Raw genomic sequence first — 12,830 nt, forward strand, 5'->3', positions numbered from 1 at the left:
GCCACCCCCTCGGCCTCAGGCTCAGCTTCTGCCAGGGTTTTAACGTTCCGGGAATAGATTCCTCCTGCAGATCCTGAGCCCGTGATCCGTTCTCCCCTCGCCACTAACCATCCTGCAAACAGGTCCAGGTGTGTGCATTTGTATGCCACGGACTCAGTGGCCTCTAAGTGACTTACATTTCTAAAGACAATGCAATTTATGTAATAAAAGCAACGAAATCCATCTGCTCCTCACTACGGTTGAGGACCCCATGAAAAACGAGCTTTTGCCGCCTTCCTAAATCACAGAAAGGTGGGGGCAATGTTTTCCACTGAGATGGTCACCTTCTGGGTTCCAGCCCCCAATCCTTGGGGTGGGGGCACCCTCATTGCTCCCTCCCCTCTGGCTCTTACTGGGTGGGCAGATTCCAACCGGAGAAGATGCTCCCAAAGGCCATGAGGACCTGTGGCATGACAGACTGGATAGGTGATAACCAGCACCTGGAATTAAGCCTGGCTGCCCGCAGGCAACTAATGCGGCTTCTGCAAGACAGGTGCCATTCTGCTGAGTGATCGATCGATTATGTGCAATCAGTTCAGTGTTGACTCATGGCCTCCAGATCAAAAGGCCTTCTCCAGGAGGCTCTGTCCCCAGCCTGGCCCTTCAAGTCTCCCATTGCTGCTGTAATTGTATCCCTCAACCTCTTCTTCTCTTGCCTTCCACCCTTCCCAGCATTAGAGACGTCTGAAGGGAACTGGGTTATTGCGTTGCATCCATTGATCGATGGATCGATTGATTGACCGACTGACTGACTGTGTGCCATCCAGTTGGTGTTAACTCTTGGTGACCACCCAGATAGACCTTCAGGAGGACCTGTCCCCAGCCTGGCCCTTCAGGTCTTCCAGTGGTGCCCCCATCATTGCTGTCACTGAGTCCCTCCCCCTGGCTGCTGGTCCTCCATTGTCAGTGGAGCTGGGTCTTCACATCATGTGTTCAGAATGGGAAGGTTTAAGCCGGTCGTCTGTGCCTCAAGTGAGGATTCTGGACTGAGTTGGGTAGTACCGATCAGTAAATGGGCATCCACTCTCTGCCAGCTGCAGCCTGCTGGTCATTTCAAGGGCAGCCGTACATACAGCGAATTTATTTCTTTTTCCCCCCTCACCTAATCTGTATGCCGCCAACTTCAAAACAACTTGTGGCAGTTTAGAATTATAAAAAGAAGAACTAGCCATAGCATCGTAAAACCATCAACATAAATCTGATAAATAAGTATCAAGCCCCTCCCAAGGGATGGCTTTGAAAGGAGGTCATCAAACCTCAAAGGCTCTGCAAAACAGGACGTTTTTACAGCCCATAGGAGTCATCCCAAAGGACAGGGTCAGCTGTTGAGAAGCACCTCACCCCCAGCAACAAAATCTCATGAAGTGGGGCCCAAAGCATCCGCCTTCCAAGCTGAACACCCAGGATGGGCAAATTCTATTTGAAAGAGGCAGTTCTGAAAGTATTTTGGAACATAACCCTGTGGGGGCTTTAGGGGTTTAAACTAGCATTTTGAATTATACTCAGAAAGTTCTTGGAATCCAGGGCAGTGCCCACAGAACCACTGTCACACAGCTATGGCAGGTTGTGCCCATCAACAGGCAGGATGCCACATTCTGCACCACTTGAGGGCTCCATGTAGTGTTCAAAGGCAGCCCCATGTACAGGGCGCTGCAGTAGTTCCGCCTTGACGTGATGAAGGTTGGAATTCCCATCATCGTGGTTTTCACATCCAAATGGGACTGCGACTGCCACGCGAGATGAAGATGAGTAAAGATTTCCCTGACCGCAACCTTGTCCAGTTGGTCAAGCAGAGCTGTGAGTCTAGGAGGACCCTCAAGTTAGAGACCTGTTCCTTCAGGCTGCCATTCCTGCAGGTGACAGCCTGCCAGATGGTTTGGGGTGCCTCCGTCTTGCCAGGGTTCAGTTTTGACTTGCTTTGTCCCATCCATTCCCCAAAGCTCCCAGACATCTGCTGCATCTCCAGCGAGGTCCAGGCTAGACATGTACCTGGCCATTGTCAGCGTACCCCAGACCTCCAGATAACTTCTCCCAGGAGTTTCATACAGATGTCAAACAGCAGAGAGGAGACCACCAAACACCACATCTCTCCATAAAGGGGTGGCCAGCAGTCCAACCAGTCCTTCCCCGGGACTTCTCCCTGAAATAGTGCTGCCCATCCAAACCTTCACAGGCAGCCCCAAAAGGTTCCATGACCAGTGAAATGAAATGCTGCAGAGCATTTCAGACCAACAGAGCCAGGAGAGCTGCACTCCCCCCATCCAGTTCACCACTCAGGTTATCTACTAGAACAACCAATGTGATTTATAGTCCATGCGCAGGCCAGAATCCTGACTGAAAGAGGTCTAGAATAGTCACTTAATCTAGGATAGTCCACAACTAATGGCCCACCACCTTCTCCAAAAACTTCTCTGGAAAAAGAAGATTGAAGACCAGGCAAAAGTTGTCCAATGTGGGTAGATCAAGAGATGGCTTCTTCAGGGGTGGGTGCACTGCCATCTCCTTCAAGACAGCTAGACCCACCTCCCAAAGAGACATTTACACCTCCTGAATCCAACCACCCACATATTCTCTAGCAGCCCAAGGGGAGCCAGGTAGGGCATAGATCCACCCCACAGATGTCAGGGCTCACGCTGCAGGGAATCCTGCCATTTCCTTGGAATCTACAAGCTCACATCCCAGACAACATTGCCAGATGTTGCTCCAGGCACATCATCAAGACCTGCCCATGTGGAGCTCAACCCCAAGTGAAGACAAGTAATTTTATCAAGGACATGCTAACAAACATGTCACAGCAACCAAATCTTCCTGCTGGCCCCTCTCCAAGAGGGAATGGGCCATCCTGAACAAAACCACTGGACAACACTGTGTCATAACAGCAGAGGAATCCTCGCCATAGCATTGTCTGAGCATCAGCTCTTTTTGTGTACCATGAGATTCACTCCTTGTCTTCCTCAATGAGTGCGCTAAGCATTGTTCCTGATGCTTCATCTCCCACCATCAACAGTGGACAACACTGTGCTGCTGACCACAAGGTCAGAATCGGACACCTTGATCACTTGCTGCCAGGACCTCCGTTCCCTTGCAGTACTACCTGGGGACAAAGTTCTCTTGCCAACCACGTCTTCCTGCTTCATCCCATGCCCCTCTTCCGTGCCTTTTCTCTGTCACCTGAGTCATTTTTGCACCTGGATTTAGCACTCCTGCTGTGGAAGGATGGGGACGGGCAATGGGGGAAGCAGATGTTTTGCTGGCTCAAGGACTGCTGGAGGACACCTTACCCTGGTGGTGAGGAACAGCGTTGAACCACTACACCAGGGACCCTCCAATACTGCCCTTTCTCCCCCAGATTCATCACTCTTTCAAGCTGGTCCGGCAGCAGCTCCTCATAGCAGCCCTTTTTGAGAAGTGGGATACCGAATGCTCCGGGTTCTTGGATATGGCGGAGGTCAACGCTGTTCTGAGCACCTTTAAGGAAGGGATGGAAGACGAAGCTTTGACTAAGGGTAAGAGGAACGCAAAGGCCTTCAGAAAAGTGCAGTAGGTGTCTTAACCCCAGAAGGAGTTTTGTGTACCCAAAAGACCACACAAGTTGGCTTTAAGATCTGTCTAGTGCGGTGTTTCTCAACCGCGAGAACTTTAAGGTGGGTGGGGAATTCTGGGAGTTGAAGTCCACCCACCTTAGAGCTGCTGAGGTTAAGGAACCCTGGCACAAACACTCCCTTGCAACCTTTCCTGACCCCCTTGTCCCCATGGCATTGCCTTCATCTTATCCCCAGCTCATGAGTAAAGCAGATTTAAGCCACCTTCACAGCCTACCAGTGTGAAACTGGTGCCTTCCCCTCTATTCCACCGTCCAATGACAACCTCAAGGTGTATAAAGTCAGGGGGCCTTTGTCACCTATTTCCTAGGGGCAGAATTCAGGGGACTGGCAGTAAGTGGGAACCGACGCAAGAAGGGCTGGAGACAGATTGGCAGTGTCTATATTGTGGTCTGCTGACTCCAGGATGATATAATAGCTGACATAACTCAGCAGCGGGGAAAGGTCCCTTGGGTGGGTTCTGATAGTACAGGAAGCCCTAATGTGGTTTGTTTGGGGTGTATTATGTTGTGTGAATCCAGCCAAAGTGTGGTTTATCCTAGAAACCATGATTAGGCAAACTATGGCTTACATCCATTCCCTACTTCCACCTAACTGTGATGCAAATTAACCCCTTTTTTCTGCCATTGCTTCAGGATGTTTGTTTCCTCCCCATTTCCTCTACCTGAGGCAACTTACAGCCATCTTTAACTGTTCCAGTGTTTTCACCTTTAAACAAGTTATTGCAGTTTGCCATAGGTGGACCCTGTTGTGCTTCAGCCATTCTCTCAGGGTTGCAGAGATGATGCCAGGGAATGGGATCAGCCCAAACCTGTTGGCTGCTTTAGTCTGATGTGGGCACATCCCTCCTTCCTGGTGCCAATCACTCTCTTCCTGGCCCCTTGCTCTGTGCGTGCCAGTGGTCTGAACCGATCCCAGGAGCCCTGGAACAGCTGGAAGAGCAGCTGGTTGGTGCTGGGAGCAGGAGGGAGGTCTGTACGGTGAGCAGAAGAGGCCAAATTAGCTCCCTCATGACTGCTTCACTGCCCTTCTCAGCTGTTGCTTGGGCTGCATTTGAACGCTGGTCTACCGCTCTTTCAGAAGAACGCCAAACCTGGGTTTAAAAATAGCTCATGAGAGAGCTGACAGTCACGGATGGTGAAGGTGCACCTTCTGGTCTCTGGTCCTGATTTCTTCAGCTGTCGTGGAAGAAAAATGTGTCTCTTCAGTTGCATCCTCTGAAGGAATCTGGAGACCAGAGGGTGCATCTTCCTGGGTCCACAGTTGAAGAGCGCATGCCCTGAGTTCTCCCTGCCTTCCTTTCCTCTTCCCACCTAGCTAAGCTGCAGCTTCCCTTCCCCAACTGGCACCCCAGCGGGGTGGTGAAGTTAACGCAGAAAGACTTCCAAGCCTACATTGAGCTGGTGGTGTCCCAGCTTACCGGACAGGAAGACGAAGTTTTGGACAACATCGTAGAGTTCCTGATGATGGCCGTGGAGCGCACCCACCTGGAGCGGCTGCGAGAGAACGCGCGGCGGAAATGGCTGCTCCGGATTGAACACGTGGCCAAGACCAGTGGCGGGTGCATGGAGCCCGTGTATCAGGAGGTCTTCAAGGCTCTCTCCCGGGTGAGTGGGTCTGGAGACCGGACTCATCCTGGAGGGTCACAGCTGGACTGGCACAGTGCAGAAGAACCAAGTTTATGCAGGGCACCGGTGGCTGCCTGAGAGGAAAGTCAAGGAAGGCTGGGCCTCTGAACTAGACCAAAGACTGGAGAGGGGAGGAAGGATTGGGCAGGGAGACGCAAGGTCCGTGACCTTTTGAGGGCCCGGGTTCAAGACTAGCTTCGTCATGGAAGCTCCTGGAGGACTTTGGGCCAGTTACTCTCTATTTCACAGAGATGTTGTAGAGAAAATCTGAGAAAGAAAGGATCTATAAAACTGGATCAGTGTTTTTCAAACTCGGCCACTTTAAGAGGGGTGACTTCAACTCCCAGAATTCCTCAGCCAGCATTGCTGGCTGAGGAATTCTGGGAGTTGAAGTCACCCCTCTTAAAGTGGCCGAGTTTGAAAAACACTGATCTAGATGAATTTAGAGATGAGTAGGCAGGAAAGTGAAATTCCTAAGAAAGCCCAGGTGGTGTAATGGACTGGCACCAGGAACCATGGCAGGTTCACATCCCTTAGTCATGAAAACTCCTGGACAGCTTTGGGCCAGTTACTCTGTTTCCAGCAAGTAACCTCACAGAGGTGTGTTGTGAGGAAAAACTGGAGAAGGGAATGCCACACGCATCACCTTGAGCTCCTGTAAAAACCCAATAAATAAAATTGCAGGAGCAGAGGAGTTCTTATGAGAAAAGGTGAATGAATAGGGAAGTTGGCCATTTGTTACTGGGCTGGTCCCATCAGAAGCCTGAGACATCAGGGGATGCAATTTTGCTTGAGGGGTCAGTTAGATACAGTACGTCTGGATCTGGCCCAAAGCAGACTCGGGGGGAGAATTATCCAGGGCAGAACCAAATTTGTCGCTAAGTCTCAGGACTCCCTGCACCCCAGAGCAGCATTTGTCCTTGGAGTAAAGTGCCATTCAGCCACCCTGAGAAGCCCATGGGCGAGTTATGAGGGGAACCGAGGGAGGGAACTAAGCAGGTTTATGGAAAGGTTGATCAATTTAGCCCGGAGGAGAAAGGGAACATGGTGGCCCACAGAAGCGAGCAAAGGATTGCGCTCTCCTGCTTTCTCCTGAAAGGAGAAGGTTAGATGGATCGGACAGGAGGAGAGATGACGGCTGGATACGGGACATTCACCAGGGACAGCACCCTGACCCAGTGCAATTAAAAGCAAGTAAAGGTAGCCCAGTTCAGCCTTAGAACAAGCTGCCTGGAAGACTGGAGGTCTTTAGGCCAAGGCTGGGCAGGGATTGATTGATTTGTTTGTTTGTTTGTTTGTTTGACACCTTTATATGGCCGCCCATCTCATATATATGACTCTGGGCAGCTAACAATTCAAACAAAATAAAAACAACCAATAATTGAAAACATAGCACAAAATAGCAGTCGAATTTCCTGGGAATGCTCTGAGTTACCGCTTCAACTAGGAAGTTTAAACTAGGGGCATCGCCTGGGTGAGGGTGTCAAATACGTCAAGATGGCGCCCTGACCATGATTTTTTAAATACAGAAAAGGCTTTGATTGCATGGCCATGGCTTTAAAAAAAGGGGGTTAGAGCTGTGATTGCATGCTCTGGTCTGCCATTTCGGCCTTCCCTGCAGGCATTCCTGCTGGTCTTGATGATCTAGAACAGCCTTTCTCGGCCTTTTGACCCTGGAGGAACCTTTGAAGTATTTTTCAGGTCTCAGGGAACCCCTGCACAGTCAGGCTCAAAGATGGGCCAGAAGTTACAAAATTATTGTATTCATTTCACATGTAGGCCTGTCTATACTGTATGCATTCACAATGTCCTTAAGCTAAAAATAAAGAATTAAACTTACCTCTTTCATGTGAAGTGAAAGTGAAATTGGAAGTAAGTTTTTAAATAAGTCATGATCTCTCAGGGAACCCCCCGTGGCCTCTTGCAGAATCCTGGGATTCCACAGAGCCCTGGCCGAGAAAGCTTGATCTAGAAGGAGGCCCCTTCTCTCTCTGGACGAGCCAGGTTGCTGCCCCCACCTGCCTCCATCTGTGCATAAGTGAATCCCACAGACCACAACTGGAGCAGAATGCCCATGGCTTGATTTGGACATCACGCTGAGCCATCAAGTGCACCACTTGGTTTTGGCTCGGCGTGGAATGAGCCCAACCCTGCTCTCTGGCTTAGCATGAATGAATCCATATATTTATAGTTTACTTAGCAAACTGGGGTCAAAACAATGGGGATGAACGTAATCCATGAATATTTCAAATGCGAAGGGCCTGTGAGAATTGGTTAAAGGATCTGGGCGTGTCTAGACTACAGGCGAGACGACTGATGGGAGACGTAATAGCAATCCTCCAATATTTGAAGAGGACCCCACAGAAGAAAGAGTGGACTTATTTCTTCCTGCTCCAGAGGGCAGGACCAGAGCCAGTGGGGTAAAATTATAAGGAATTGGGATCAGCTAGAAGCCAGGAGGAATGTCCATGTGAAGTAGCAAGTTCTCCTCAACTTGAGGTCTTCAGAGGCTGAGTGGTGATCTGTCAAAGATACTCCGGTGCAGCGTTTCTCAACCTTGCGAACTTTCAGCTGTGTGGACTTCAACTCCCAAAATACCCCTATGCTGGCAGGGGAATTCTGGGAGTTGAGGTCCACACATCTGAAAGTTCTCAAGGTTGAGAAACATTGGTCTAGTGAACCTTACCCTGAGCATTGGGTTGGACCTCTAAGGTCCCTTTCAAGTCTAGGATTCTAGTATTCAGTGAAACACAAGGAAACAAGGGAAAATTAGAACCAGACTTCCAGTCTGTGGTGACGAGCCTACCTTCTCTTGTAGGATACTGATGCCCATGGAGACAAGAAGAAAGTGAGTGCATACATTGCCCTTCTGGAATATAACGTCATTGCCCCCGAGCGGGGAGATATTCTCCTCCGCTATGTGGCCTGCACAGAAGATGATGCCCCTTATGTCCTAAACCAGATCCTTTTCATGGATATGCAAGGGGTCAGGTAAGAAGCTCCCACAGAGCTGGGAGGAGAATTTGGTCCCCACAAGAGAGAAAGGAGGTGCTTGCAAGATAGGGGAACGATACAGAGTGTTTTAACCTGTAGAATTTCTAAGTATGGTTGGCTTAAAAATTAGGCAGTGTTATAGCTTGGACGGCAGTTTCTTCATTCATTCATTCATTCATTCATTCATTCATTCATTCATTCATTTCTTCGCCCCATGCTAGCATGCATAACTGCTGCTTATAATTGAAAAGGATGTAAGACAAGAAGACATAGATTCTCTTCTTCCCTGAATATATCTACGGGTGGGGTGAACTTATTCCCCCTGTGGATCTTTTGGAAACGGAAATACTCCCTTCAGTCAAGTTTGATTCCTGGTGCCAAGATGGTTCTCCTCGCTGAAGAGGGATGTGGTTGGCCCTGGCTCTTTCCCAGAACCTTTTCCAATCTCACAGTCTAGCTTCAGCCCAGGAATCCCTAGTGGTGTCCCATCAAAAAACTTATCAGGCAGGTGTGTCCACAGGGGGTGATCAAAAAAGTCATGGTGACAGCTATAAAGGTGCAACTGAAGGTGTGCATTGTGGACGCTAACAAAATGGAGTGTGTCCAGAGGAGAGCAACCAAGAAGATAAGGGGCCTGGAAGGAAGCCCGTATGTGGAGGAGTTAGAAGTGTTGGGTGTGTCTAGTCTGGAGGACAGAAGACCAAATGGCTGCCTCCAAGTATCTGAAGGGCTGTCATGTAGAAGACTTGGCCAGAGCTGTCCCAGAAATCAGGGCAACAAACAAGGGATGTAAATGACAAGGAAGTACAGGTGGTCCTCGCTTAACAATAATCCATTTATTGACGGTTCGGACTTACAACAGTGCTGAAAAAACCAACTTGCGGCCGGTCCTCACAGCATCCCATGGTCTCATGATCACGATTTGGGTGCTTGGCAACCGGTTTGCATTTGTCACAGTGTCCCATGGTCACGTGATCACCATTTCAACCTTCCCGTCCAGCTTCTGGCAAGCAAAGTCAATGGGGAACCACATGATTCACTTAATGACCATGTGGTTCACTTAATGACTGTGGTGATTTGCTTAACAACCACTGCAAAACAGGTTGTAAAATGGGTCAGATTTGCTTAATGACCGCTTCGCTTAGCAAACAAAATTCTGGTCCCAATTGTCGTTAAGCGAGGACTGCCTGTAGATTTCAGTTGTGAATCAGGAAGCATTTCTGAACTGTAAGAAGGTTCAACGGTGGAACAGGATGACTTGGGAAGCAGAGAACTCTCCTTCACTGGACGGTTTAAGCAGGCACATGGCCTTCTCTCAGGAATGATGGAGCAGTGGATTCCAGCCCTGGGAAAGGGGTTGGACTAGATGGTCTCCAGGACCCGCCCTCAGCCACGGAAGCTGACTAGGCGACTTGGGCCACTCAAAGTCTTTCAGCCCAACCTCCCTCACAGGTTTGTGGTTGCGGGAAATATCAGAGGAGGGGGCCCTTCCTTGAGCTCCTAGGGAAAAGGTAGAAATGAAACAACTGAAATGAAAACACGGTCAGGGCCAAATACGAGCCGCTTCATAGAGGAATCAGATTTGTTTTTCGTTCTGGGAGTTCTGCAGTGGAAACCCAGATCCGCAGCAGCAGATGCAGCCTCACGCTCCGTTCCGTGTGTGGCCACGTTGGGGCTACTCCTGACACAGCCTGCTGGGCACTTGCCTGTGGTGCAGATTATGGGATGGGGCCCTCCCCTTCCAGGTCTGCTGCCACCCTGCTGTTTCCTCCCCCGGAAGCTGCCCCACCAAAGTCTCTCTTCCCCCTCGCGCCCCCTGCCCCAGCTTTGCAGCCGCCTTGGACGACAAGCCGATCCACGTCCCGCGAGTCCAGCTGCACGGGAACATCCACTTCTGGAACTCTGACCGCTCCAAAACTGAGCAGAAGGGCTCCTTCTTGGTGCTGCCCCTGGAAGATGTCCGGAGAAGAGTCTTCGGGGTCCTCGGCCTGGACACCCTCCAGGACAGGAATGAAAAAACCATCTTCGTCCCCCACGAGATCCGTTTCTATCAGGTGCGGCGGCGCGAGAGCAGCTGGGCCTTGGGGAGGCAGCCAGGACCTGGGTTGGGGGCGGCAACGTGGCTTGTCTTGATTTTGTGAGCAAGACCCTGTGAGCTGTTCCTTCGGGAGAGCTGACAACAGTCCAGGGCGTTCTCACAGCAAGCCCACTGTCAGACCCTCCGGTCCAATGTTGTCTGAACACTTTGACCTGAATCCCATCCATCCTTCTCGTGCCTGTCTCAACAGACTCAGTCGCCAGAAGGGAGGAGGAGCCAGATCGGAGTGTGAATTGCTTTGCTTAGACTAGGTGTTTATTGCCCAAGGCCATTGGCCAAATACCAACTGGGCCATCTGTTAGAGAAGGGAGGGGCACATGCTTTAGTGGGTAGTGGGTAAGAATTAGAGGCTTTTGATTTTAAATTATAGGATGCATGGGAAACTTTCACTCACAGCTTTTCTCTTGTATCAGACGCTTTGCATCATTAAACAGTTGAAAGAGACAAAGCCTCTGGACTGCAGTTGTGTGAATGCTTCAGCGACTGGTCATTACACCCACTTCCTTGCTTGCTTGGAAGAAGGCTTGTCTGTATTCTCTTAGCAGCTGCCTTGGCTGTTCACACAGCCCTGCTTTCCAGTGAAAGGCAAGCTTTGTCCTTCCCCAGGGGATCGCACACTCGTTCAGCAAGGCCTACCATTACATCCGCACCCAGCAAAGTCTGCTGCAGGTCATCATCACCGCGGTGGGCTGGCTCTCTGGCCACGCACCAGGCCTTCAAAACATCGCGGCCTACTTCATGGAGCCTGGAGAGAACCGGGTAATATACTAATACGTCATAAAGTTTGCTGTTTTTGTATAGCAAGTAAGCCAGGAACAAACATCACCATAAACAGGTAGTCCTTGACTTATGACCACAGTTGGGACCGGAACTTCCATCGCTAAGCGAGGCGGTTAAATGAGTCAAGCCCATGTTTATGATCTTTTCTGCCGTGGTCATTAAGTGAATCACATGGTTGTTAAGCAAGTCCAGCTTCCCCCATTGACCTTGCTTGTTGGAAGCTGGCTGGGAAGGTCGCAAATGGTGATCATGTGACCCCAGGACACTGCAACCATCATAAATTCATGCTGGTTGCCAAGCGCCTGAATTTTGATCATGTGACTGCAGGGACACTGTGATGGTTGTGAGGGCTGGACGTAAGTCACTTTTTTCAGTGCTGTTGTAATTTCAAACGGTCACTAAATGAATGGCTGTAAGTCGAGGACTACCTGTAAAAAGCCATTTGTTATCCAACATGCCTTTTCTGGTCATCTTTTGCACTTCTATGTCTGTTGCTGTGGTCTAGCTCTACTCTGAACCTCTCTTCTAGGGACCAGCACTCACCCCCTATTTTTCACAAATTCACTCAAGGTTGCCAATTTCTTTCTGGCAATTCAAGTGCCTTAATAACTATCGGTCAAGCAGAAATTTAGCAAGCAAAGCTTCCCCCATCAGTTTGAAAAGGCTCCATTTGTTAAATTTCTACCTCTCCCAATGCTCCTAAAAGACTGGCAGTTGTAGAGTCCTGGGTGCCCTCTGCGCTTGGCTGTTTGCCTGCAGACGTTTCATTACCCGTCTAGGTAGCATCATCAGCGTGAGGGAGGGTGGGGTTTGCTGCCGTTTCTATGCAGTGGCTTGCCCTGCCAGGGTTGGTGGGGGTTTCTCCTCAATCTCACAACACATGGACAGACTCAGCCACAGTTTCATCTGGGAAACTGAATATCCTAGACTAGGCTAAATCCAAAAACGTGAGGGAATTCCCGGAAGCTTGGCACTCAGACCAGTCAATCAGCAATAGGCCCATAGAGATCAACCACATTTACACACTGTTCAAAAGAGGCCATAAAAAAGCTAAGGAGGAATCAAAAGGACCAGAACAAGTCCCCTCCAGCAATCAACACCCAGATAAGCTGTTGATTAACACTAGATGAACAATTAAGCAGAAAACAATACCCCACTTAAGGAACTACCAGGGAGAACACCGCCCCCCCCCCATCCTGGCAGGGCAAGCCCTGCATACAAACAGGGAGCAAAGCCCACCCTCCCTCACACTGACAATGCTACCTAGACGGGTAATGAAACGTCTGCAGGCAAACAGCCAAGCGCAGAGGGCACCCAGGACTCCGCAGTTCAACCCTGAGCTACGGAGGTTCTCTTCTATTAGATTGGCAGTTCTATTGCACTGTTTATATATGGAAATCAAGTCTTTTCCTGCCCTCAGCAGGGAGCAGACCAGCAGACCGCCAAGGTCCCTTCCAACCCATTGATTCTGATTCACCTACAAGAGACAAAGAAAACATAAATTACAGAGAAAGAATTTCACCCAGCCCGTCTCTCCCTGCCTCTGCAAAGAGAGGGCGTTTCACTGCAGGGGCAAACCAGAAAGAGATTTAGCCTGTGCCGCGAAGTTTATACCAATGGGGTCTACTCTGGATGGCCCATCCCTTTCTTATTAGTTACGTCTTTCGATTACATTAGATTCAGACAGTG

At 49.9% G+C, this 12,830-nt stretch overlaps 1 protein-coding gene across 1 annotated transcript in view; it reads left to right on the forward strand.

Moving 5' to 3' along the window:
* Positions 1 to 12,830, forward strand: part of EFCAB5 (EF-hand calcium binding domain 5) — a 51,655-nt gene that overhangs the window by 24,545 nt on the left and 14,280 nt on the right. Inside the window, exons 12-16 of the mRNA XM_063291086.1 lie at positions 3,389 to 3,545; positions 4,959 to 5,248; positions 8,088 to 8,260; positions 10,089 to 10,317; positions 10,968 to 11,120. Of these exons, the coding sequence (XP_063147156.1) occupies positions 3,389 to 3,545; positions 4,959 to 5,248; positions 8,088 to 8,260; positions 10,089 to 10,317; positions 10,968 to 11,120 (1,002 nt within the window). The remainder of the gene's footprint in view (positions 1 to 3,388; positions 3,546 to 4,958; positions 5,249 to 8,087; positions 8,261 to 10,088; positions 10,318 to 10,967; positions 11,121 to 12,830) is intronic.

Source organism: Candoia aspera, chromosome 1 (assembly GCF_035149785.1).
Source record: "Candoia aspera isolate rCanAsp1 chromosome 1, rCanAsp1.hap2, whole genome shotgun sequence".
NCBI classification, from domain to species: domain Eukaryota; kingdom Metazoa; phylum Chordata; class Lepidosauria; order Squamata; family Boidae; genus Candoia; species Candoia aspera.